The sequence below is a fragment of the Pseudonaja textilis genome, chromosome 1 (assembly GCF_049901715.1).
Source record: "Pseudonaja textilis isolate UNSWEBS1 chromosome 1, rPseTex1.2, whole genome shotgun sequence".
Classification (NCBI taxonomy): Eukaryota; Metazoa; Chordata; class Lepidosauria; order Squamata; family Elapidae; genus Pseudonaja; species Pseudonaja textilis.
This window is the reverse complement of record NC_141990.1, coordinates 154,316,172-154,343,163: the sequence shown is the minus strand read 5'-3', so window position 1 is coordinate 154,343,163 and position 26,992 is coordinate 154,316,172. Positions and strand designations below refer to the sequence as shown.

Genomic DNA, 26,992 nt, shown 5'->3' with positions numbered 1-26,992 from the left:
CAGTTTTGACCTTAGTTTAGTGTTTTCCATAGTTTGATTTCAGTGAATGCCAGAAAATGTGGAACCAAAGTTGAAAGTATCAAATCCTGGCTTCCTACTTGGTTTAGAGCAGGGGTGTCCAACCTTGGCAACTTTAAGACTTATGGACTTCAACTCCCAGAATTCTCCAGCGTAGTTTAGCTGGCTGGAGAATTCTGGGAGTTGAAGTCCACAAGTCTTAAAGTTGCCAAGGTTGGACACCCCTGGTTTAGAGCAAAAGTTATGACGCTATAGAATTCCAGTAGTAACTCGCTCTTGTTTTCCTTCTCCCCACACTTAAGATTTTAAAAACAAGAGTTGCCATGACTCACTTCTGCCTCCAGGCCATAACGTCTCACCTGAAAAATATTTTTTTTCCAAATGCAGCTAAGTTGAATAAGCTGTTATTACTCAGCAGGATGGGACAGGTATTTTTCTTTTATTATCATTATCAACGTGATCTAGGCTTCAGCATTGCCATTACTGTACTAATAAGTTGCTTCAAATACTGCTCTGTAGTTAGCATGCAAGCCAATAATTGGGTTTAAACATACTTGGGTTGCTTAACCATGGCTTCTTGATTATGTGCCATCAAATTGGTGCTGACTCAGTGATCATGAGATACAGTTTTCATCATGATGATCCCTCCCTAACCTGATCCTTTAGATCATTTAATGGTGCCCCATTACATCATCATGTAATTTAAGTCAAGTGAAAATTTGCTGAATTCACACAATGAGCTAAGCTATAACCTATGGCTTATAATTCTCATTAGTTACATTAACAAGTGTTTAGCAAAACCAAGCAAATATACATACTTGGTTTAACTAAGGAAGTGAGTCTAATGAATAGGTGTACGTCAGTGAGAAAGGATTAAGCTGATAAATTTAAGCCTATTCTTTAAACTGAGATTCTTCTTCCATTTTTTTTCTATAATGTTGCAGTAGGGTCCTTTACATCTGGCTGTTTTTACTCAAAAGCAAATCTCATAACCCCATGAACCTTGTTCTAAAATTAATGTAGTTAATTATTTAGCATAAAGTTTCTGTGTTGCAGGTGAAACATATTCAGTGTATCAGTTGTGGGAAAAAGAAAGAAATGTACTGAGTAAAGCTTTCTCCATCCTTTGAGAAGATTCCTCCACTGATGGTTTCTTGTTTATTTGGTATTGCAGATCAGTCTCATAGGAGAGACAAAATGAAACCATTGATTATTCAACTATGAGGTTGCAATATCTGGTAGATGATATCCTCCTTTGAAAACTGTGTCACATTTTGAGACATAATTGCTTCTCTAAAGCACTTACTAAAATATTTGGCAGGTTTTGGAGTGAGATAGAATAGGGAAATTAATAAAATGGTCTTATTCAATTAGCTTGAATGTGCTTTCCTGGGGAAATCTAGTTTCCATAGAATGTGCTTCTTGTAACTATTATACTTACCATAGTTCATGTTTCTTGCTACATACCAGACAGCCACAAGAGGGCGCTACAGGGCCATCTTCTTATGGGGGGAGGGGAAATAGGTGGCAGAGAGATCTTTAACATGGGAAGTAAAGGGTTGTAAATATTGTGATAAAACTTACAAGATCTGAAAAATCCAGGCTGGATTTACACAATACTTTAAAGCAGAGGTCGCCAAATATAGCAGTGTTAAGACTTGTGGACTTCAACTCCCAGAATTCTCCAGCCAGCTAAACTACGCTGGAGAATTCTGGGAGTTGAAGTCCACAAGTCTTAAAGTTGCCAAGTTTGGGGGCCCCTGCTTTAAAGCAATTTTTCTTCAACTTCTTTTTCTCAGGAGACTTCCCACTTTCAAAAATTATGGAAGACCCCCCAAACAACTTTTGTTTGTACAGGTTACAAGTAATATTTACCATATTACAAATTAAAATTGACACACATTTACTGCCACTTTTCACAATTATTTGATGGGATTTTAATATTGATTAAACATAGGCTGGCATTGAAACTTTGATTTCATGGATGCCTAAGAGGGTCTTGGGGCAGCCCCAGCGGTCCTTGGACCATGCTTTGAGAAACATTGCTTTAAAGTTATGTATGTGTATATTCTGAACCTTATTATTTATTGAGCAAACTTTACTAAGCATATGGTTTTCATCTTTGAGAAGACATGCAGAGAATCTAGTTCTGTTATAAATCTTCACCCTAAACTTAATCATTATGAATGGGTTATATCCCAAATCATACTGGAGTTCCTTATGCTTGCTAACCTATTAGTTGGGTCTAATTAACTAATACAACCATAAAACTCCTGAGTAAATCTGCAAATACTTCTCCTTCTGTTTCAAGATCTTCCACAGTAAAGAGGCCTATACTTGTTAATTAGGGCCATTTGGGACCTTTAAATCTGATGAGATAATAGGGAACATTTGAGCAGAGGACATGCTCAAAAAGAACAGTCTTCAAAGTTTCTTTTTTCTACCTTGCCCTGCCTAGTTAAGCAGAAATTTAAGAGCAAGAGGCTGGAAAACAAAGGAAGCTAAATGCTTTAAATTTAAGAAGCAGAATATTTCATGAATGCTCTAGAAGGGAAATAACTGCATGAGTGTATATATCTACTTGTGCATTCATTCTATCACACATAGGCATCTATCTTCAATGAAGGTGCTCGACAAATTATTACAATGCTTTTTCTTCTGTTATTTTTTGCTTTTTTGTTGGGAAATGTTGCTACCACTCAAGTTCCAAGGGTTTTACAGACTCCAAATGCTGATGGAGTAAAAGACAAGGAACTGGTAAGAAGAGCTTTTGCACTAAATGTCAGAACAAAGCATTTTTTTTTTGTCTATGAGTTTGTAATGAACATGTTTCAGTCTCTAGGAGACCCTTATCTCAAGTACCACTATAGGCTAAATAAATACATCATTTTGTTGGCAAACTTTGTCTAACCTGACATTGAACTTTGTAGTAAGTCAGAATAAAATATTGCCATGACTGGAATCAAGGAAGAATGCTTGGACCCTGTCTATATTATGCATGCCTAGATTTGCATATCCCTCCTAACCAACAGCAGTGTAGAACCATCTGGATCATGTAGGGATACCGAATTCAGAGGGAAGGCACTACTGCAGAGAAGACATACTTTTAGAATCCTGATAAAATTGTTTAATTGAAGGAATTGGGCCCTAAACTGCTTTTTGAGCCTAAAGTGCAACCTAGCTAGTATAAAGTAATAAAGCAAAAGTCCATTTTAAGTTGCTCTAGAAGTGAGATTGGCAGCATTATCACTTTGAACATGATTTAATTTTTGGGTTTTATTTATATAGACAAAGGTTTCTCTGGAAGTATCCCAGCAAGTCCAACCAGGTAAGCTTTCAATTCTCTATAAATAAAGAACGTGATCATTTTTATGTTAATTTTATGTGAATTAGCTTCAACCTGAAGCTAACTCTGAAGTTTAAGAAAAAAACATATGAACTCCAGCAAAGCTTTTCCCTGTTCCTAAACTGCTTGGATTCAGATAGCAGGATGAACTATTTCTTCTGATTTGTGCTAGAGTAGTTCTTTCCTAACTAAATTGTAAGCTTGGCCTCTTTTGAAATAAGTATACTGTACTTGCACGAAAATTACAGGAGGAGTAATTTTAGGGAAGTATCTAAGGAAGAAGGGGAGACTATGTTCTGTATTTGTCAACATTCACCTGAACCTCCAGCACAGCAATACTCTCAGAACAATTATTTCATTCAATCTTTCTAAAATCTCGTGCTGCTTTCATGTTACAAAGCCACTCATCCTTGTCCTACAATCTCTGGCCCTTTTTTTCTAAATGTTATGATGGGGGGGGGGTTGTTAGTTTTTCTTCAAATTGTACTAATTCCTCACCAGTTTCCTGTATTGCCAAATGGACACTATTAGTAGACTAATCCAAGATCTAACTTGGCAGGACGCTTAGGCAAGTGATAGGAACTGTGGATATGGAATCGGAATCCTGAAGGAGCAACTGAACTTTAGCAATAAAAGGCTGCCAAAATGACTTTGCATGGTTTGTAACTGAGGCAGGCTCTTTTTGGAGATGGCTTTATTTTCAACAGTTGTTTTTGAAGTTTTGGTATTACTCATATGTATATCTTGGCCATGGTGAGTGGGTAAGAGCTGGATGAGGAACAAGAGGTTGAAAGTGAACCAGAGGGAATGGTTCTGGGTTTGGTATTCTTTTGTTCATGGAGAATTGCCACCTTTGGTCTTGGATGGGGTTCTACTGCTCCCAGACACACCTGGTACATAATCTGGGGGTTCTCCTGGATTTGCAATTCCTGCTTGATGAGGTGGCAGTCCAAGGAAGGCTACTGCACAACAGCAGATTATGCATCCATTGTGCCCTTTCCTGGTCCAACAGTTCCTGCTCACAGTCACCCATGTCCCAGTCACCTTTCATTTTGATTATTGTGATACACCTTGAAAAATATCCAAAAGCTTTAGCTGGTTAAAAATGTAATGGCCCACATTAGTTGCCAATTTGTTTTAGGATCCAATTCAAGGTGATAGTTATCATCTTTAAAGCTCTACATGGCTTGGGGCCAGGTTACATGAACTACTGTCTCTTCCCAATTATATAAATAACCCACCAGATTGGGGAGGCAGGGGATGTTATAGGCAGGGGTGGGATTCTACCAGTTCTGACTGGTTCTGTAGAACCGGTAGCTCTGAAGAGCAGCAGACATAGAACCGGTTCTATGTCTGCTGATGTTTTGGCCTGCCTGCCCACCCGGGTTCTTACCTTTATTTCCTGTTTTTTTCAGTGCTTTGAGCAGCATAGCTGCAGTTGAAAAAGCAGGGAAAAAGTCCTTTTTCAACTGCTGTGCACCCGTGCGCAGTGCTGCTCAGCTGTCCAGGCAGCATGCTGACAATTTACACTTGTGCAAATTGTAAATCACTGAACCAGTCAGATTGCACCCCTGGTTATAGGTTCCGTCCACTTAAACGATCCATCTAGTGGGACCAAGACAAAGGGACTTTTCCATGGTGGCTTCCTCACTATAGAACATCATCCCTGCAGAGGTAAGATTTGGCCCCCACCTGACTACTCTCTTCAAAGGCCCTGAAGTCAGAGTTTTGTCAACAGGCCCTGGGATCCCAGCTTGATTCATAGCCCATCAAGGGTTTTGTCTGAATCTTGTCCCCAGGAAAGATAATGTCAGGTGCAAAGAACCAGGATCCACACATGAAGGTTCAATTTAACTGATTTATTGCTAAAGGCCTATGCACAGGAATCTTCTCAACTAGGTCAGCACCTGGTTAGAAATAGTTAAGGATCAGTGGTACTCAAGGGCAGTTGGACTTAGTTTGCTCGTTGGCTAGACAGAGATTCTAGGCTGATCCATCTTTTTATTCTGCCATTCTTCTCCTACAGGTGGGGAATGTACTGAGTTTTATATTTGGGGTCTTTGTAAGCTGTCTGGAGTTGAACAGTTTACAAAGATTAGACCCCAAATGAGTGAGTTGGGCGGCTATGTAACTCTTTTTAATAAATAATAAATTTAACCTAGAAATATCAATTGCGTGGTTTAGCAACATTCATTGTTATGTCTTCATAGCATCATTGCTTAAAGAAACCAGAACTTTAAACTTTAAACCAGAATTTTTTTTGCTTATGTGGTACATTAGTCAATATTAATATGTTAATATAGACTTCTCAAGAAATATTCATGCAACAGTAACAAAATGAACATTATACACCTCCCCATGCTTTTTTCCAAAAACACGTATCTGCAATAATATTGAAAAAAAATAATTATATAGTGTAGACTCAAAAGCAAAAAGGCACACATACATACACAAACACACATCCTGTAGATACAAATATAGATAGAATTATCTGCGTATTTAAAAATCTAGTTGTTTATAAATTGTATTTAGTGGTTTGGGAGTCCCAATATGGGTGCCAAATATTAGAAAGGCTTTATTATCATCATAGCAATCTTTCACACATTAAACAGGCATTTCTTCAGTGGGCTGGAAGGAGTAAAATTCTTCAGTTTCTGGCAATCCTAGCAGTAATCTATAGATTTTATCACTTCTTTGCCTGTAAGTGTCTTCTGTAACTAGGATGTATTCCTCTGATTCATGCTATGTAGCACCTCTAACATTGTATTTATTTACAAGTATGCCTCTGGATACAGAAAATTAAAATGGCAGAAAGTTTAGAGTGAAGCTTGCCAAGCCCATCATTGGTTGGAGGAGCTATTAATGTTTATTCTGATAATAGTAACTTAAAATTATCAACGCTAATCAAGTCTCCCAGTGCCACATGAGAAATGGAATTTCCAAGCCAAATTATAGATTCCAGTTTGAAATGATCATAATCACTTTATTATGAACCTCCTGTGGACAAGTAGCAAATTGGCACAATTGGATTGTCTTACTTTGGTTGCACATTCCCTATCTCCCCTGACAGGAAGGAATAAAATGACTAGTTCTCAGGGTTTCGAATCAGAGGGGCTGACAAGTTGCCTCCAAAATGTTCTATTTCATGAAACAATGAGCAGAGAAATTGGCTTGGATCTTGCTACCAATCATGGAAGAAAATTGCAGATATTCTTGTATGAAAATGACTTCTCTCTTTGAAGACATAAAAAAAGGGGAACCAATAAGTCAGCTGTGTAGAACTGCATTTTCAGTGATGCTAAATCTGCTACTGGATGGAAAATTGGAATTGCACCAATTCTTGATGATTAAGCCTCTATAATGTTGGTTAATGTTGATACTATTGTAAAAAGCAGCCAGTCGTTCAAAAGTCATTTCATCTCTGATACTGCCATACAATAATCTGAAAGAATTGCATTTGAGCCCCAGATTTTGTTACCAAGAATCTTTTAGAATTGATATTTCTCATATTGAACTTCCAAAATGACACATGAATCAGACAGGTTTAGGTCAGAAGTGAAAAGGAATTTCTGTTGGAATTTAGTTACCAAACCGTATCTTAACCATAGCAAAACCACAGCTGCTCCTTTAGTTACAGAATTAGAAAGTTCTCATTTTATTTCTTTAAGGATGGAAAACCCTTGTCCCTTCCTAGCTGATGGACAAGAACTTCCACATTCTCATGACACAACTGGAGCAGCTCTCTTGCTTGCTATTCCCAATCTAGAAGATGGCCTCTTGGCATCAATGACATACATGTAATGCATGTATACATATAATGCAGATAACTTCCGGACACCAATCATTGCTGTGCTATCCTTCCCTTTCTCTTCCCTCCAAACAGATGTGGAATTCAGCCGGTTCTGACCAGTTCTAGAGAACCGGTAGCGGAAATTTTGAGTGGTTTAGAGAACTGGCAAATACCACCTCTGACTGGCCCTGCCCCATTTATTCTCTGCTTCACGAGTCCCAGCTGATTGGCTGGGTCTTCTTTTGTTGCCCTGCACAGGAGAACAGAGTGGAAAGCAGATTAGTGGGGTGGGGAGGGAATTTTATAGTATCCTTCCCCTGCCATACCCACCAAGCCATGCCCACCAAGCCACACCCACAAAACTGGTAGTAAAACAATTAGAATCCCACCACTGATGTAATGTATTATTCAGGTGTTTATTATAATTCTTCACTGGTCTTCAAATGCTTAACACTCACCTAAAAGCAATAGGAATGAAAAAAGATAGAACAGAATTAGCCCAGGACTCTGCCTATACTGCACAATGTCACTGAATTTATCTTTAGAGCACGAAGTCCAGGCACAATGGGAAGCCATTGTGGTTATTATGTGAAATCATTTCAGTGTTACAGCACAAAGATGATTCAATTGATACAATTTAAAAAGATAAGGTGATTGAATTTAGGTCAGTCCATATACTTAAGAGTCAAAGATAATCAAACCAGTAGTGATTTTATCCTCTTGAGAGTTGGTAAAACAGAGAACTGCATTGCTTGCAGAAGTATTGACTTCAAGAATGGACACACCAATTCACAAAGACAACCCAGTTCAAATACACTTCAAGGTTATGACTGAGTTGAGGTTAATGGTGAACATGTGGCTCAGATTGGGAGGTTCCTCTCTAATTTGAGACTAACCAAATGGAAAATACATTTGACTAAATACATATAGCATTGCTGTGGGGTTGGAATAGGTTAGGCTGGAAATAAACCTAGTTTGCTTGAAATATTTTTCATATTAGTTTTCAGTAACGGAATTTTCTATTGATGTCTATCTGTATTTATACCTTCTGAGGATTAATTATTTTAATATTTCCTACATTTTTATTATTGGTGTACTATTGTGTTGTGCCTAGTATCTAACTGCATTGTAGTTTAAGACACAGGGATTGTTACCTTCCTGGCATGGGTTTAAAACATTGCTTTCAAATATCAGCTTTGCTTTACCATTATTCCTTCCAAAATGTTGCTGCTGAAGTTGAACAATTAGATAGTTTTCAGCTATCTATAGCCACTCTTTACAAATGCGTAGAATAGTCCCAAATTGAGAATAATCCAAAAGTTACGGGCCAATACACAAAGAAAATGGAAACAAATAAGAGGTTGTATAGTATTACCCTTTTTCTACCAGTTTTTGTCTTCTTAAAAACTGCCTGGATAATTTGTCCTAACCTAAAAGAGGTTGTCAGATCATTATTTTGCAGATAACATGCACCTTTTTCACACTGAGTTTAAAGGTTGTGTCTTGTCTTAAATGTTATGGTTTTGCCTAACTTTTGTCTTGTTTTTAACAAGGGAACTTCCAGCCAAGTGAAGGAAGGGATGGTGTGAATATACAATCATTTTAGGTTCCTAGAGGAAAGCCAAAGCATTTTATCTAAATACCAATGAGAGTCTGACTAATTTTATTTCTCTAGTTCTAACATTCTAGCCACAGGGGAAATAATATTTTCAAAATGAAATGAGATATATTCAATAACTGTTGTCAAGGTTACTACTCCTTGTGGGAAATATTTCAACAAGACTAGCCTGTATCTTCTACTAGTATAAACCAGACTTGATCAATAAAATGATGGTAATGCCATGTCTTTATGTTTCCTGCCACAGAACTGGGGATTCCTTGGCTATCTGTGTATCTTCCTGTAAAAAGTTGCCATGTTATTTTGAAAGGCAAAACTGGGACTTTTTCTCCTCCAGCATTAAACGGAGCTGAAACCAATAACTGGTGCAACTGGACCATATGGGCTGGTCCTCACAAGCATATCCTGATTTACATAGAAGGATTTGAAGGAAAGTCAAACTGTAATGACAATCAGGATAGGATCTTATTCCAAGGAGTTTTGTCAAGGGTTGAAAACAAAGTAGTTTATGCCTGCAGAAACCATGGTACTCTGATTTTTGCTACTCAAGCAATAGCCATCTATGTAGTATTTTTGTCAGAAGTTTCTTCTCAGAACCAAAGTCACAAGCACTTTAAAGGACGGTACTATGTATTTGAAGATTATGTAAATTCTACAAGTGTTGAAAAATCAGTTTTGAAATCTAACAGGAGTTTTGGATCTAAGTCATATGTATTGCATACAGGACATAGTTTGAACTCTACAGCGACTACCCCAACGCTTGGCAAAGAGAATTGGCTGTCTGTGACAAGTGAAAAGACTATTAACACAGGGACAGAAACATTTTTAAAACCAGCTGTTGGCAAGCATATGCGTGTTTCTCTCTTGAAGTCAACAAAAACAGTTCGCTTTAATCCATTTGTTTTGAAGAGAAGGCAAGTTACACAACCATCTGTGGACAATGGTAGGACTTTGAAGAAAAGTCCTACACTAGTATCAGAATCAAATGATGCGGAGAATGAAGAAGCTTTTATACACAACCCAGATGTTTATTCAACCTTTCCACACACGACTCATAATCCTCAAAGAATGACAACATTGGAAACAGCAAAAAACCATGGAGCTATCGCTGAATTTGTCAGTCCTCGGAATGATGTCTCTACAACCACACGATGGATGACAACACATGTGAGAAGTCCTGAAGGGGAAATCATGAATGCTATTACTTTTCCTCACGTCTCCTTGGAAGAACAGAGAGTTCCAGTCCAATCTCTTAAAAGTATCCCACCAAAGATGCAGAAAGAAATGCTTCAAATGCCGCTTCCTAATTCTGAGTTCTCCAAGAAAAAGGCTGATCTAACGGAACCTCCACAACACTTGGAACAGACCAAAATATATAAAGGAGAGCAGATGGACAATCCAGCGTATACAGCGGAGAACGGCAACACTCCTGTGCAAATAATTGCATCTGAAGGAATTAAGGCAAGTCCCTCCAAGTCTACTATGGAAACCAAATTCCATCATACTCTGACTTTAGCCTCTACTGATATGGACCCTACTCCTTCTTTGAAGTCATTTAATGATTACTTGATGAGTACTTCCACAACTGTGAACCCCAAAGTTATGCCTTCAAATTGGCTGATGAGAACTCAGATGAACACAGCTTTTACTATACAATACAAGAAGTCAATAAACAGGAATAGAGAGCATTTGCAAAAGAAGCAGACCAAAACAACTCTTTTGTCTTCCCCTTCTAGTTGGTTGCCAACCAGCAGCATTCTCTTGAAAGTAAAAAATAAATCCCATGGTAAGTCCTGTTTTTTAAACTGTTTATTTCCATGCTGGATCTGATAAACGCCTTGTACAGCTGAACTCTGTTGAAAGAGAGATACAGAAAGCTTCATAGAAGAATTAGGGGTGACCTGATAGCAATATTCCAGTACTTGAGGGGCTGCCACAAAGAAGAGGGGGTCAAATTATTCTCCAAAGCACCAGAGGGCAGGACAAGAAACAATGGCTGGAAACTGATCAGAGAAGCAATCGGGAATTAAGCAGAAGCTTCCTAGCAATTGACCAGCTTGCCTCCAGAACTTGTCGGTGCTCCATCATTGGAGGTTTTTAAGAAGAGTCTAGACAGTCACTTATTTGAAATAGTATGGGTTCTCCTGCTTGAGCAGGGGGCTGGACTAGAAGACCTTCAAGGTCCCTTCCAGCTCATTCATTCTAAACCAGCAATTGCTTTGTTAAGGTTGACTAATGATTACAAAAGGGAGATATCAAGAGCCTTGGAAGAAACATTGGTCTGGACCTTCTTAAGAGGCCTGGATCCTAGGATACAGGTAGCCCTTGACTTACGACCACAATTGAGCCCAACATTTTTGTTGCTAAGTGAGACATTGGTTAAGTGAATTTTACCCCTTTTATTGACCTTTCTTGCCACAGTTGTTAAGTAAATTGCTACAGTTGTTAAATAAGGAATACTTTTCTTTAGTGAATAGTGCAGTGCAGTGCAGTGCAGTGCAGTGTAGAGAGTAGACTAGAGTAGAACAGAACAGAACAGAATTCTTTTATTGGCCAAGTGTGATTGGACACACAAGGAATTTGTCTTGGTGCAAATGCTCTGAGTGTACATAAAAGAAAAGATACATTCGTCAAGAGTTAAGAATCATAAGGTAGAATACTTAATAATAGTGAGTCTGGCTTTTCCATTGACTTTTCTTGTCAGAAGGTCGCAAAAGTTGATCACATGACCTCAGGACACTGCAACTGTCATAATTATGAGTCAGTTGCCAATTTTGAATTTTGATCACGTGAGCATGGGGATGCTACAACATTCATAAGTGTGAAAAATGGTCCAGAGTTACTTTTTTCATTGCCATTGTAATTTCTAACAGTCACTAAATGAACTGTTGTAAGTTGAGGACTACCTGTACTGGACAAATATTTTTCTATCCCCAACTTCCCCTTTCTGGACACCACTAAAGCAACGGGTGACTGCTGCAAAGAGACATTATTAAAGGTGTAGTCAGATTTCAATCCTGGGGATAGATCTGAACCTGCATTAGCTACCTCCATGAATGATCTGGGGTGAGATTTAGATGGGAACCGTGGTCCATTTATCTTAGCTACTGGAGTGATCATCCATTGTTTGAGCTGAGGTAAAATCAGTCCAGTTTATCAGCCATGCAGACTTAATTCAAGATTTTGGCTAGTTGCCAAGTCAGCCCAGCTTATTTCACAGGGTAGTTGGTGTGAGGGAAAATATAAAGAGGAACTATTATGTACGCCATTTTGAGTTCCCAGAAAAGAGTTGCAATATAAATGAATACATTTGCCACAAGGTTCTTGCTAACTGAGGCTTTGATAGAATTGAAAATATTTCTGAGTGGCAAATTACTGTATTTTAAGATACTGGGGAATAAAACAGTCCTGTCCAAATGCTAGGTTGATATCTTGTCATTGTTCTTCTTCCATAGAGACAAATCCCGGATTCAAGTCTCATGAAAACTATTTTGTATTGAACTCTCAACACAATCCTGGAGGTGAGGAACCTGTGTCTCTTCTCTGTCTCTCACTGTTTTCTTAAATTTTGCTTTCTATTTTATACAATGACTCTTAAATGACTTAACAATTGACTGTTATTAATAAAAGCTACTTATCCCTTAAGTAAGTTCTTTTGAATAGGAGATTCTGATTCCCCCCCCCAAAAAAAAAAAATGGCAAAAATTTTGGCATTTATAACATTTGTAATCTCAAAGTAGGTCTAGACAAAAATAGCCTGTACCAGATGGGGTCAGCTTTTCTGCCAGTTGTGACATTAAATTAGCAGGTAAAAAATTCTTCCCTATTAAATATCGGAGCACCCATAAGCACCCATTGTCTCCTACTCTTAATTACCATCTCCTATACTATCCATGTATGGCTAGAACATACCAACCTGTGTGTAGAAAAGCTGTATTACGCTGCTTCCTTATAGGCTTTTAAAAACATTTTAAAATTACATTATACATGTATTATCTGCCTTATTGTGTTTTGGCAACTTGGGTTCTTCTACAGATCTTCTATTTGAAATAGTTTTTGAAATAGAACAGAAAGGACAATTCCCACCTGTTGGAAGCACTCTGGAAAAAGCTTTCATTGATTCCATTAAGCACCAGGTAAGAAAATTCATGATGCAGAACTTATTTTAAAAATGGATTAGGGAGTGTGTGTGCGTGTAAATATGTATACATACATACCAAAATTCATCTAGTGGGCTGGATGTTCAAGTTTCATATCGAATAAAATAATGGAACACAAGGATAACATTTAGAATAATTAAGGTCACTTTGTAGGCTTCAGTTTGTATCCTACTGGCTAGATAAGATGCTGACATCTCCTAGAAGATGTTTTTCCAGGCACATTATGTTTATTGTTTAAATATATTTTAAAAGAATTAAACTCTTTGGGGTTTTTTCCAGGTACAAGAAAGAATGAAACTCTTCTCCAACCAAATCAAAGAATTCAAATTAAAGGAAATTATGAGAAAAGAAGAAACTGAAATGGACAGGTATGACAACTGAATATAGGTTGCCCTGTGGTGTTAGCAAACATTTCCTTCGTATACCTCAAAATCAAGTGTTATTTTCTGTCAGTTGTATTTCTATGTGGGAGGAGGAATTTGCAACAATATTCCTTTTTTGATTGAGTCTCTCCTATCTGAAATAAAATTGAAATCTGCTCTTTATTTTTTGCTTATATAACTTGATGACAGATGTGGTTAACCCTTAAAAGTAGAACACTTTAGGCAATTTTCGTCTTTCAGATCTGATTGAATTACACTTTTCAATACTCCTGGTGAGTACTGCTCCAAGATTTAGGGGAGCGATAGCTAACTTTTTAGTTGAATGGAAAAAAAATAAGATGTTTCCATGTTTCTATGTAGAGACAATGGCCCAAACCTGATATTCACATTCTGGGTGCATTTAACCTCAGAAGAAAAGAACATATCTCACTTACTGGAAGATCTTAATGGTGCATTTGTGGCAGCTGGTAAGGTCCAAACTGTACTGGTGAAAGGTAGGTGAGCAATTATTTTATTAATCAGGGAATATCCAATAAAACAGTAACTCCTGTCTTTGGAAGTTTAATCACCTGTTAATGGAAAACTGTTTTGTCTGTGCATGATAGATGTGAATGAATGCAACTCTGAAATTGCTTTATGTGGCAACGACGCCACTTGTCTCAACGAATATGGAACCTACTCCTGCCGGTGTAAAGAAGAGTACGAGGATCGTTCTCTGACAAAATCGGGTACTCTGTGTGTTCGCAATCCACGATCAGGTGGGTCCTTATGATACTCCATCCCCACCTCTTTTGGGGATTTGGACACTAAAAAGTTCTGTCAGATTCTTGGTGATGGTTTGTTGTTTATTTGCTAAGGCATGAAAGAATTGCCTTAGCATGCTGCAACAAAACAAAAAAAAGTAAAATATTTGACTTAGTGGTTAAAGCATAAGGTAAAAACCAGGATCTGAGTTATATTTCTGCCTTGGGCACGAAGCCAGCTGAGTGACCTTGGGCCAGCCACTCCCTCAAAGTCCTAGGAAGGACGCAATGGCAAATCACTTTTGAAATCTTGCCAAGCAAACTACAGGGACTTGCCCAGGAGTCAACACAGACTCAAAGGCACAAAAATCACATCACATCACACCATTACAGGATCCTATCATCACATCACATCACATCACATCACATCATGAAACATCACATGACAAGGCTGCAAAAATGGTGAATGTACGGCTGTTAGCAGGAGCCTAAAGTGATGCAATCTCTTGGTTCTTCCCTTTCTCCATGTGGCTGCCCACCCCAAGGAAACGCTTAGCCTGACATATGTTTCTGTCTGATAATGCTTCACATGATTCACCCTGTGACTCAGTCCTTTTATGCAAAAGACTTTTTGCTATTATGGGCTTCACAAGCCAGAGACAAGCCACAAGCTGCACCGCCTGCTTGCCACAGATGCCTCTTTGGATTTGAAATTCCCTTCTCAGCACAAAAGTTTGTGGGTGCAGCAGTTGGGTTTTTCTGAGGAAAAAAGCAGAGTTTATAGGAAAGTTAAACAGCAAGCAAGTTAGGAAGAGTTTATCTTGACAACATTGCTATGCAATCTGCATTGGCAGTTCAACTTGGCAACTTCCCATGGCAGCTTCTGAGGCTGGTGGAATAAGATTAGGCCGTCGTAGCTCCAATGAAGCTCCAGAGAGCCTTTGATGTAGTTACACTTTGGCTCATATCATCTGAGAATGTAATGATGAAGCTAGACATGCTTTTTAAAGTACTCTTTCCTTGCCATAGTGTAACACTTTTGAAATTTGACACACACACTCCCCAAGCACGTGCATGTTTGTGTTCGCACCAATATTATATATGTGCATGCTAATTCAGCTGTCAGTCTAATGTTCCATTCCTGTTTCAAGTTGGCTTTCCTTATGTGTAGGATATCAAACCTTATTGAGGCTTTTTAATAGATTCTCTTCCTGAATGAACAAGTCAAACTATTTTAATTATAGTTGCAAAATTGCTCCAAATAGTGTGCAGAGAGGTTTATTAACAAAAGGTGGACAGTCAAGCAGTAGTTTTCACTGAACTTTTTTCAATGAAAATGTCCCAGCTGTGAACTGTACCACAAAAAGCTGCATGTTCTTTAGAATTTACACTGGACGAAATAAGTTGGACAGCTATAGTGAATGTAGCAAGCACACACCGAAACTGATGTTCTCTGGCTTAGGCCTAAATCTGCTTTGTCTGATATTACCGAAAGATGCTTGGCCTAAATTTTTTTTACTACTGGCTCTGTGGGCGTGGCAGGGGAAGGATACTGTAAAATCTCTACTCAGAGGTGATATTTGCCCGTTCTCAAAATTCCGCTACCGAATCTCCAGAACTGGTCAGAATCTGCTGAATACCACCTCTGGTTCAGATGCTTGGTCTTCTAGAATTCCTAACCTGTGCTTTAATCTGTTGACCAACGTATTTGTATAGGAGATCCATTTCCATGATTGGGTTGAACAGTCTCTTTTTTATCTCCAGGTTTAGAGTCCTTCTACAGCTATACTGAGTTTATTGTTGGGATCACTGTTTTTTGCATCACTGTGCTCATTGTAGTGCTCACTGTGTTGTGTACCTTCATAAAGAAAAGGTGCATTAAAAGAGAGATGCAGTTCCGAGAAGCTGCTTCGCCTGGGATGCCAGCAGAACCCCAGCTGCAAGCAACAACCTTTGATCATAATAACATCCGTCAACTCCTGGCTCTGGACCCTGCCCAGCTAAAGGTCAGAGTCAAACCACCAGAACTGCCCCTGCAATTGAGGACTGGCCCCAGTGAAACATACAGAGTATCCATTGAGCAGTCTGAACGTTTGTGAAGAAGAAAAAGAAAGAACATACAACATAAATTGCAATTAAACCCCTCCTTCCTTCCTATTTCATGTTAAACTTTTCTTTGTTGTGGCTGAGCAAATGCAACTTTTTGTTTCTGGATGGATCTTGCATAAATTGTTACACCTTTATCTATTTCCTCCTAAGTTTAATGGAAATATAATGCTGCAAAAAAATTATCTTTAGGTTTTTGAATATTGAATTGTTCTGCCTGTCTTCATGACAGATAGAAATGGATGTAACTACTGTGCGATTGTTAATAAAATTGGCATCTTGCTCTTCATGCAATATTAACTTTGGTTAATATTTTGGAAAGTTGCATAAGGAATGGGAAAGAGTTCTTTACAGATTAACCAGATGCAAATCAGACTATTATGGCTTATAGAAAAAATATTATTGATTTTCACATATGAAAGCAGCCTGTGTTCCACCAGAAGTATCTGATAGAAAGCAGAAGGTATAATGTGGTTATCCAAATTTTGCTATGGCCTCAGTATTGGATTTCATTGGAGAGAGCTGTGCATTTTCTAACCGTGCTTACAATTTCATGTGCCAGCTTTAGAGAATACTGCAAAATAAGAAGGCACCAGTCTTGCTGATGTCCCCGAAACAATTTATAATGTTCTTTAATAGTTAAATCATTGATCAGCTCAGATGCCTATATTTCTTCGGGTAGATGGCTGTATTTTTTCACTGGCCACTGTTCCACAGTGCTGAGTGCAGGCAGGTCATGTACAACTGATCCAGACAGATGCTTTGTGAGCTAAACTTTGCTCTGCTTGACAGCCAACATCTATTTCCCCTCAATAATGATGCTGGCAAGTGGAACTGCCCTGGGCATTTTAATGAGATCCAGGTCGAAAGCAGGGATTGGTTGATGCCTGTCCTCTCCCAGCAGCATCTCTCCACCTCCTCTGAATTGGAAAAACCCATCACAGGTCACTCTCCTACGCACTACAGTGAGCCTTTTTTGATTGATGAGAAGCTGGAAGTCAAAAAGCTGGCATTCTCCCTCCACCAGAAGCTATTATAACCATGCTGACAGTTTAATAATCGTGTTGAAAACAACATAAATGCCCTGAGCCCATCTTTCAAGTTGTCCTAATGGCAGTACGTCAGCCCAGAAGTGCTGTCATTTTGACTAGCTCTGAAATCACATCCTGTGTTATTTCAGGAGAGGAGCAGGCATGTGTCCAAAATTGAAAAGTGGGTTGACTGATCAGAGGTGCAGGATGAGGGAGACACCAGCTGAGTGTTGACCGCTTTCACTGCCTCCTCAAGGATGGGGGGGGGGCTTTTTTTTTTGCCTGATGGCTTTGAAGATTGAAGTCCCCCACAGCTCCGACTGCTTTTAAAGACAATAGTGGTGGAGAGTAGTTTGTTGATAATCATGCTGTTACTGCGCCTCTATTCCTGTTTCTGAAAAGATCTTTAAAACAGGAAGAAATCTCCAGTGTTTTGTCACAAGGGGAGAGTTAAACAAGGAACCCATGCAAAATCTGACTTGGGCTCTGAAAAACACTAGACATGCATTATGTGGGCAGAGGTCTGTAGAATCCAGCTGTCACGTTAATCCACCAGCATGAACCACAATGGGTCAGGGAGAGCAGTGCCCAGCCATCAGGGCGCAGGGAGAAGCACCAAAATCATGCCTGCAGCATGGCTTGTGCCAGAAGACCAATGGAAAACATTGTTATAACCTTGGATCAATTAAATATGACATTAGGCAGCCTCAGCTATAGACAAGGGATAAGGACAGGTCCTTAAAGAACAAGTAGTCAGGCATGTTCAAGATTGATGTCCGGTGGGGTATATTTGGATCAGTCCATGGAAGTGAGCTGTGAGTGTGTGTGTGTGTGTGTGTGTGTGTGGTGTGTTTCAGAGCTAATCTCTCCAATTAGAGTTAATTAGTGACTGCTCGAGGTGCCCATACACATGACTGCTTCAAATCAATCGTTTTGGCTTTCATACACTTTCTAGTAGAATTTTTTATTTCTTTAAATTGATTTGCTGTCTTCAACAAAATCTCAAACTGCACAGTCCATAAATAAAAGAATAAATACTTTTTTTTTTCATTTCCTGGCTGAGTTCTTTATCTTTTTGTTGGGATCATGAGAACTAAAAACGTATACTTTAAAATTACTGAGAACTGTATTCTTGTTTAATTAAATCACAGAGGCACACAGTGATTTGCTTAACACTTAGCATCAGTTTAATAACGTTGTTAAGGCCTAGTGAACAGGGAGAGTGCATCATCTGAAATGGTATGAAATTCTTAACATGGATAGTAGATTGAAAACAGCAAGCATTTCACTTTCTGAAGGGTCATTTAAATTGTTGGTTTCCAAAAGAAAAGTGTGCTTATAGCCCTCCTCTTATTTTAGGTTTGTTCCTGTTTAAGCTTGGCTTCTGTTATCTTCATGCAATAGTTTGGCCTCAGTTCATTGAACTTGGGTTTTTTTCAGAGTGAGCAAATCCAAGATCCCAAGGTTTTGCCTTGAACCCGTTTTAAAAGAGCTTAATTGTCAGTGCAAACTTTGTCCACAAGAGGACAGTGCCTTCTGCAGAATGAAACTTTCAGCTTTACTACAACTTGTGCTAGTGCTGCCTAAACTAAAGCATGCATTTCAGGGAACGGTGTTAAATATCCTCAGGTCTCCTATTCTGCATACTTAAAGTGAATATTTTCATACTCTGGAGCAAGCTAAGGCATCAAAGGAAGTGTTAGCATAGACCTAATCTCTGCTTGCCTTTAAAAAAAAAATCATTTAAGGGGATGGAACTCTGTGAATTAAACTTGATTCAGATTTTATTCACAATGTTTGTGTAACTATTTATTCCCTTTCCATATCTATATCTTTTTCAAAACAGAAATAATAAGTGAAAATAATGCAGGTGATTCAAAAAATATCTTGAACACTTTGGCTTTTTCATGCTTCATACTGTGCCATAATTGAGTAGTGTTCCCTGATAAAGAGGCGTTCTGTTAAAATATTCTGGGACTTTTTTCTGTGTGTAATAAAGGATGTATACTTTCTTATACCCAGGGGTGGGATTCTACTAGTTCGCGCCTATTCGCTAGAACAGGTTGTTAACATTCTAAGCAATTCGGAGAACAGGTTGTTAGACGAAATTACTGGCCTAATCCTGTAAGGAAAGCAGGAAGGAAACATTCTGGTATTGCTTACAGACACTGCCTCTCCGTTAACCCTTATTACATTCTTGGCAGGACTAGACTTCCTGTCTCAGGAACATCTCTGGAATTTTTTTCCCTCCTTTGCCGGTACTTTGCTTGTGTGGAGTGACCATTCAAAGTTACAATGGCACTGAAAAAAGTGACTTATGACCCTTTTCACACAACTGTTGCAGCATCCCCACAGTCATGAGAGGCCGGGCGAGGAGATGCGTGCCTCGATGTGAGTGATATTGAGTTGGCCACGCCCAGCCAATAACATGACCACCAAGCCATGTCCACCCAGTCACATGACCACCAAGCCACACCCACTACCTAAGCCAAGCCCACAGAACCGGTTGTTAAAAAATTTGAATCTCACCCCTGCTTATACCCCCTTTTCTCTATTTTTCTCTATTTTCCACTGATATCTCAAAACACTCCGGAATATATTTTACCTTTATTTTAATGCGGAGAATGAGGATATATACCGGTTTTAATGACCATCATGACTTACAACCATAATGGGCAGGCTCCATTACAATTGTACGTCAAGGACTATCTAGGAACATTTTTGGTGGTGGGCATTGTAGAAAGAGCAATTTAAATGGAAAATGGAGACTCTAGCACAGGGATCTCCAACCTTGGCCACTTTAAGACTTGTGGACTTCAACAGCTGGCTGAGGAATTCTGGGAGTTGAAGTTCACAAGTCTTAAAGTAGCCAAGGTTGGAGACCCCTGCTCTAGCACATACAAAAGAGACAGAACACTGGAATTTATCCAATTACTCTATTATTTTAAATAGCAATAGCACTTAAACTTATATACCGCTTCACAGTGCTTTGCAGCCCTCTCTAAGTGGTTTACAGAATCAGCATATTGTTCCCAACAATCTGGGTCCCCATTTTACTGACCTCGGAAGGATAGAAGGAACCTTGAGTCAGTGATAGAAGGAACCTTGACTCAAATTGCCAACAGTCAGCAGAAGTAGCCTGCAATTCTAACCACTGCACTATCATGGCTCATATTCCATATATAAATACAGCTATAATGATATATGTAGGATTTTGAAATTAAAAATAAGCTAATTTTCAGAATCTTTATGCAAGAATGGATACTCTTAAAATATTTCAGTCAAGATTCCACAATTATGAATTTCAATAAAGTTAGCAATTTATAAATATTTCCATTAACCTAGGTGAACAGTCATGGAAAATCAACATTTCCCACCATTTCTGGCCATTAGCAACCCTAGCTGAAGATGTATAATAAAAGTTAAAGGGGTGAAAAAAAGAAGGGGTGAAAAATCTCCTTTTCTTTTTTGTTAGGTAATGTCAGGCATATAAATTTGAGACACTATATTGGAGACAAGTGGAAAAAAGGCTTAAGGACTTCTATTTTTACTCCAGGCTGGAATCAAAATATTTATTACATGTTTAAGGGATTGTTACAAGTCTGCCCATATTCCTACTTGGATATATTTAGATTCATCTTACTTTGGTGAATAAATGATTCACTTGAAGAAAGTGCTCTGAAGGTACTTCCATGTCCTCGATATTGCCACCCTTCGCAAGTACACTAATTGAAAAATTGCCATTTAATCTCTTTTCCTTGGACTTTATGGATTACTTTAAAAAAAACACTGGAGTTTCTATAACAATGGGAGGTTAACAAGCCACCATAACTGTACTCCCATCACTCAGTGCAAAAGCTATGCTCAAAAGGCTGGCAAAATTCTGACAGCAAAGGCTACAAAGTAAGAAAGCAGGCATGGTCACACAACTGTGAAAATCCCACAGACGTTCCCATACACGGAAGGCTGAGACTTCCTTCTGCGGTTTCTGCTCTACCCCAATCAATCTAGAAGTAATGGTTCAGGTGGGGTGGGATCAGAACAGAACAGACAGAATGACTTGAGGACAGACATCCATTTTTCATGTGGAAATGTTTTTGGAGTAGAACTGGAGCCTATCCAAGCAAGCACCGTCCATCAAGAGCCATGATGGCGCAGTGGTTAGAATGCAGTATTGCAGGCTACCTCTGCTGCCTGCTGCCTGCTAGCAGTTTGGCAGTTCGATTCTCACCGTCTCTAGGTTGATTCAGCCTTCCATCCTTCCAAGGTCAGTAATATGAGGATTGTTGGGGGTAATATGCTGACTCTGTAAATCGCTTAGAGAGGGCTGTAAAGCACTATAAAATGGTATATATGTTTAAGTGCTACTGCTATCAAAGATACAGGGAGCCATCACATAAGAGCTGCCTCACCTTTTTACAATAAGATTCAGGCAAAGGAGTTTACCCTGTAATTGATAAATTGCTCCATTATTATTTTTGGTCAAGTTTTATTTAAACTAGTACACAGTGTTCCAGTTCAGACTTCTTGTTCACATAATCACTACCCAAAAATAATTCCTCTCATAGGCATCAATGTTTATGCCTTCTAATGTCCAGGAAATTATTGTGCAAAAATTACAAGCTTCCTCTTTGCATACCAGCATGAGAGAAAACTCTTACGTGCTCCATTGACCTGTAAGAGTTGATAATGTCCATAATCTACAGAAATTGAATTAATGCAAAGGAAGTAACATGGCACACTACAAATGGGCAGGATTACAACTCCTATTAGCTATGAATTGAAAGGCACCATTTTAAGCCAGTTAGCTGCCAGGACTAAGTACTTGTAATGGGATATGAAGCTCTAAACAGCTTAATATCTGGATATGTTTCTGCCTGGTTATTAAGCGCCAATGGGTGGGTTCCTCATTTTGGGGGGATATATGCTGTGCAGCGATCAAGAAAATACATTCTCCATATTAATATCCCAATTGTGATATTATTTCATAGTTATAGAAATTAAACTTGTGTTTTATTGTAAATTAAATAATCCGTGACCCTTCAAGATATTTACTTATCACTCACATCCTACTGGCCACACTTCCCTCACACCCTCATGCACCTGCTTGCATCCTTCTCAACCTAACTTTCATTAAACCCACTATGTTCCCCAATCCTTACTGCACCTTCCCTGCACCTTCCCACACATATTTGCACCTCTGTGCACCCGTGCACCCACCCCAAGCTGCACTGCACCCGTTTAACCTCCCTGAACTGCACAATTCCTCTTGTGCCCTTTCATGCGCCCTCCCTAGCTCACATGACATCTCTCATGCACCATCCCTTACCTGTGCAATGCCTCCCCCACATCCCTATATACCCCCTTACTCCACTCACTTGCTCCCGTCACCCACAGAATTCTTGTGGGAAGCATTTTTGTGCGAAGGTGTCTGGGAACGTTGGCAATGAAGATCACAGCTGACTATGGTAGAGTGGTGGTACAGCCATGTGGCAGCACTGAAGCAGACACAATTTTGACATATTTCAAGGGAAGTCATAGAGGAAGTCAGATGTCAAAAATCATGTGAGTTCCTTGCTTAATAGGGCTTGCTGGCACCGCTATCACTAAGTGGCATGGTCATGTGACATCACACATTATGACCACATCACTCTGTGACATAAGTTCTGGTCCCAATTACCATAATAAATCAAGGAAAATCTGTAGTCCTTATCACAGTGTTTTTGAACTTTAAGATGGGTGGACTTCAACTCCTAGAGCTTGCTGGCTAAGGACTTCTGGGAGTTGAAGTCTATGCATCGTAATTTGCCAAAATGGAAAAACATGGATCAACTGTACTCAATAAGTAGCCCTCAATGGAACTGCACCTACATGGAGGGAAGTATGCAGTGAGGTACCCCAAGGCTATGTTTTAGGCCCAGTATTCTTCAACATCTTCATCAATTATTTGGATGAGGGAATAGGCTTAAGATTCAGAGGGATCTTGACAGACTTAAACACTGGGTGCTCTATAACAAAACGAAATTCAATAGTGAAAAAAGTAACATTTACATTTAGGCAAGAAAAAATGCACATGTACAAAATGCACATGATGGTACCTTATTCAATAGTAGTAACTGTGAGAGGGATCTTGGAGTCCTAGTGGACAATCACTTAAATATGAGCCAGCAGTGTGCTACAGCTGCCAAAAAAGCCAACACAGTTCTAGGCTTCATTAATGGAGGGATAGAATCAAGATCACATGAAGTGTTAATACTACTTTATAATGCCATGGTAAGGCCACACTTGGAATACTGCATCCAATTTTGGTCATCACAATGTAAAAAAGATGCTGGGACTCTAGAAAGAGTGCAGAGAAGAGCACAAAGATGATTAGGGGACTGGAGGCTAAAACATATAAAGAACAGTTTCTGCAATTGGGTAAGTCTAGTTTAATGAAAAGGACTAGGGGTGAATATGATAGCAGTGTTCCGATATCTCAGCGGCTGCCACAAAGAAGAGGGAGTTAAGCTATTCTCCAAAGCACAAGAAGCAATGGGTGGAAACTAATCAAGGAAAGAAGCAACCCAGAACTAAGGAGAAATTTCCTGACAGTTAGAACAATTAATCAGTGGAATAACTTGCCTCCAGAAGTTCTGGATGCTCCAACACTGGAAGATTTTTAAAATGTTGGATAACCATGGCACTTCCGGTTTGTCGGCTTCGGTGACAGCAGGGATTCGCCTTCTCTGCGATCCCTGCTGTGCTAGCCGCCTTGGTGCCTCCGATCCTGACGGATCTGGAGGCTAAGGCTGCCCTGTTGGGGCAGCTGAAGAAAGGGGGGATCTGGACAGGGGGTGTGGGCTATCGCAACCCCCCCCAGCCGGCAATAACCCCCTTCTCTCAAGACGGTGAAGCGGCGGTCTTTATGGCCGCCATAAAAAGCCAGCAACTGGATAAAGAATGCGCAGGAGGAAGAAGGAGTTTTAAAACGAAAGTCTTTTCTTGGTCGAACTGGGACCTTAATGACATATTTAACACCTGGGAAAGTACTGGCTTGGAAGCTATAATGTTCCCGATTGATGTTCTCAGCTGTGAAGAAAAGTGACGAAAAGGGGAAGTTACTCTCCCTCCCTTATGGAATTAACAAATGGACAAGGAAAACCAGCCTTTTGATAGAAGGTAAAACCTAAACTCCTTTGTTATAAGTGGGAAGGGAGAGGCTTGGGAAAACAAATTTTTACTCTAAGACTTTGCTGGAGGAGATGCCTTGAAGATAAAGAGAATAGAAATTAATTCTAAGAAAGACTTAAAGCACAGATTGGACGTTTTTTTCTTTCCCTAATTTGACTTCACCCCTAGAAGAGAAATTGTAAAAAGAAGAAGCTTGTACTCTGCCTGGACTGTTTGATGACTGTGGGACTTTGGGACTTTTGGGAACTGTTTTAAGTTTGGAAATAACTGATTGGTTTAATAATAAGAAGAGGATACAGAAAGAGAAGAAGAAACAGTTTAAAATGGCTCTATCTCTTGATGAACTAAAAAAACAATATTTAAAAATAAAGAAAGAAGGCAAAGATGTTATGGGAGAAGCCCTTTGTTTCCTAGATATGGCGCTTGTCATGTGTCAGCAAATTAAACAACAGCTGGAAGAAGCCGAGGAAGAAGAAGCCATTTTTAATGAACTAAACGGTATGATTAAGAAAGAAAGGAGAAAGAGAGGAGCGAAAAGGAAGGACTTAAGAAATAAAAAAATGTTTATGAAAGAGAAAAAGAAGATGCAAAAACAACAGAATGCTAGAAAGCAAAAGGAAAGAGGAATGCAACAGAAAGGGGAAATCAAGAAGGCAGAGGTTTGGAGAGGAGGGGGTAAAAAGTTTAGGCGGGCTAACAAGGAAAGGGAAAAGGGGGAAAAAAGTTACAAAGGTATAAAACAAGATAGAGAAAAGGAAATTTTTTTTAGGGATAATGGGTAATATAAGGGATTTTTTTTATTTTTTTTAAAAAAGGGGGATTCTGCAAAGTACACATGAGTATTGTAATAGTGGTATTTGTATTATAAGTAGATAATCAGAACTTTTTAAGATCTAATAAAAGACTAAAATATCAAGGTATAACTTTAAAAGGTTTAATAATGAATGATATTAAGTTTTAATAAAATACTAAAGGGAATGTTTAAAATATTAGTTTAAATATAGAGTTTAATGGACTAATGTGTTGACTGTTATGGATTTATTATTGTAGTATTGGTTTCTGAAATAGTAGAATGTACTAAGCAGAATCTGATTGGGATTTAGGTGTTATTTTAAATTTTAATTTAGGGGAATGATAGAAAGGCATCATACTCTGATTAGTGATTCCAGGGGAAACTATTCTTTTTTAAATTGGAAATGAGACAGATGTAAATGGAGAAATGGACAAAAGATATAAAAATATTTTTCTTTAAAGCAAGATTAAATATATAAAACAGAATTAAGACGAGGGAAAAGTGGAGAGGAGTTATATAATAGATATAGAATGGTAAATAAGATAGGTAATGGTATATAAGAAGAGCATGAATTCAATTGAAGTCCATACAAAAAGAGGTAATCTGGGGCCAAGTTACTTTCTAAAAGAAAGTTTTATGTTTTTATGTTTATGTCTTATGTGTGTGTGTTCAATTAAGAATTAAATAATAAAATCTCGGAGGAAGACTAGATGAGAATAATTATAAACAAGCCAGAGGAAAATATAAATGTAATGACTGAATACCAGATAAATTAGAAAGGAAATATGATTGAATAATGATTAAAGAGAAACAATGTGGAATTTGGTAAAGGGAATTTACGTGTTTATATGGAAATGGGATAAATTATAAGTACGTGATATAAAGCAATGTTACCTGCCTTGTAAAGATCTACAATGGAAAGAGGTTTTATGTTTTTAATGTTTAATGATGTTTTGTTTTGTTTGTTTGTTTGTTTGTAAAATCAATAAAACTTGTTTAAAAAAAATTTAAAAAATGTTGGATAACCATTTGTCTGAGGTGCTGCCTAAGCAGGGGGGTGGGCTAGAAGACCTCCAAGGTCCAACTCTTCTATTCTATTCTATGATTTGGAATGCTTATACTTGAGAGAACTTGGTGCAATCATATTTTATCATTTGGCCCTCTTATCAGCCTAAATATATCTAGGCCTCTGGTCCATACAGTAATGTTTACTATTGAATCATCAGAGAGGAGAAATCTTTAGTCTAGATGAATACCTCCCTCCCCGCAAGGATCTTCTTTCAGAACCCTCTTATTTTTTACTCTTTGGTTTGTTCGGGTTGTTATTGTTTAAAGGAGATTCTTTTTTGCTCCTTGAAATATAATAGTGGCATTTTATCTACATTTTTCTCATTTTCTTTACCACTTAATTAGCCTTTTTAACGGTGTCATTGCACTGAAGGCGATTTTAGACGAGTTATTTACAGTTTCCCTGGATTTACGGGAGGAAGCTAGGATTGTAATCTTTTACTAGAGCACTTACATGCATTTCTTACCCCAGGACAAACAGGACGGGCTGCCAGGAGCCCCTGGGATAAACGAGGGAAGAAAGAGTGGCAAATCCCCATGTTTTCTTCTCCAGCGATGTGCCCGCGCAAAGAGGCGCAGCATTGTGTGACACTGTTATTTTCTCAGGCAGTCACTTGCAATGGCGCTGAATAAAAGCGCTTCGGGGCTGCTCTCAGCTGAGTCTCCAGCTGCTTTCCAAGAAATGGCTGTTGATCGTCTGGAAACAAAACATACCACCAAACGTCACCAGCAGATTTATTTTAAAACACTCCGAGTGCTGTTA

The 26,992-nt window shown here is 38.8% G+C and overlaps 1 protein-coding gene and 1 long non-coding RNA gene across 3 annotated transcripts; one reads left to right on the top strand and one right to left on the bottom strand.

Moving 5' to 3' along the window:
- Positions 1-261: 261 nt before the first annotated feature.
- On the top strand, positions 262-18,226 carry LOC113444226 (uncharacterized). Of its 2 annotated transcripts, XM_087938329.1 has the most exons (10): positions 262-446; positions 2,723-2,775; positions 3,307-3,346; positions 9,020-10,558; positions 12,228-12,293; positions 12,808-12,908; positions 13,212-13,300; positions 13,676-13,809; positions 13,921-14,073; positions 15,823-18,226. In XM_087938329.1, exons 4-10 carry the CDS (start codon positions 9,622-9,624, stop codon positions 16,155-16,157), a joined length of 1,815 nt encoding a protein of 604 aa, XP_087794455.1. In that variant the 5' UTR covers positions 262-446; positions 2,723-2,775; positions 3,307-3,346; positions 9,020-9,621; the 3' UTR covers positions 16,158-18,226. The 2 variants fall into 2 exon arrangements, with proteins under 2 accessions (XP_087794455.1, XP_087794390.1); XM_087938264.1 differs by lacking the exon at positions 262-446 and having other exon boundaries at positions 1,731-2,775.
- LOC148127877 (uncharacterized) lies at positions 14,002-26,992 on the bottom strand. Its single transcript, XR_015744988.1, has 2 exons — positions 26,684-26,992; positions 14,002-14,196 (listed from the first exon to the last, which is right to left on the bottom strand). It is a non-coding gene; the product is annotated as an uncharacterized LOC148127877 (long non-coding RNA).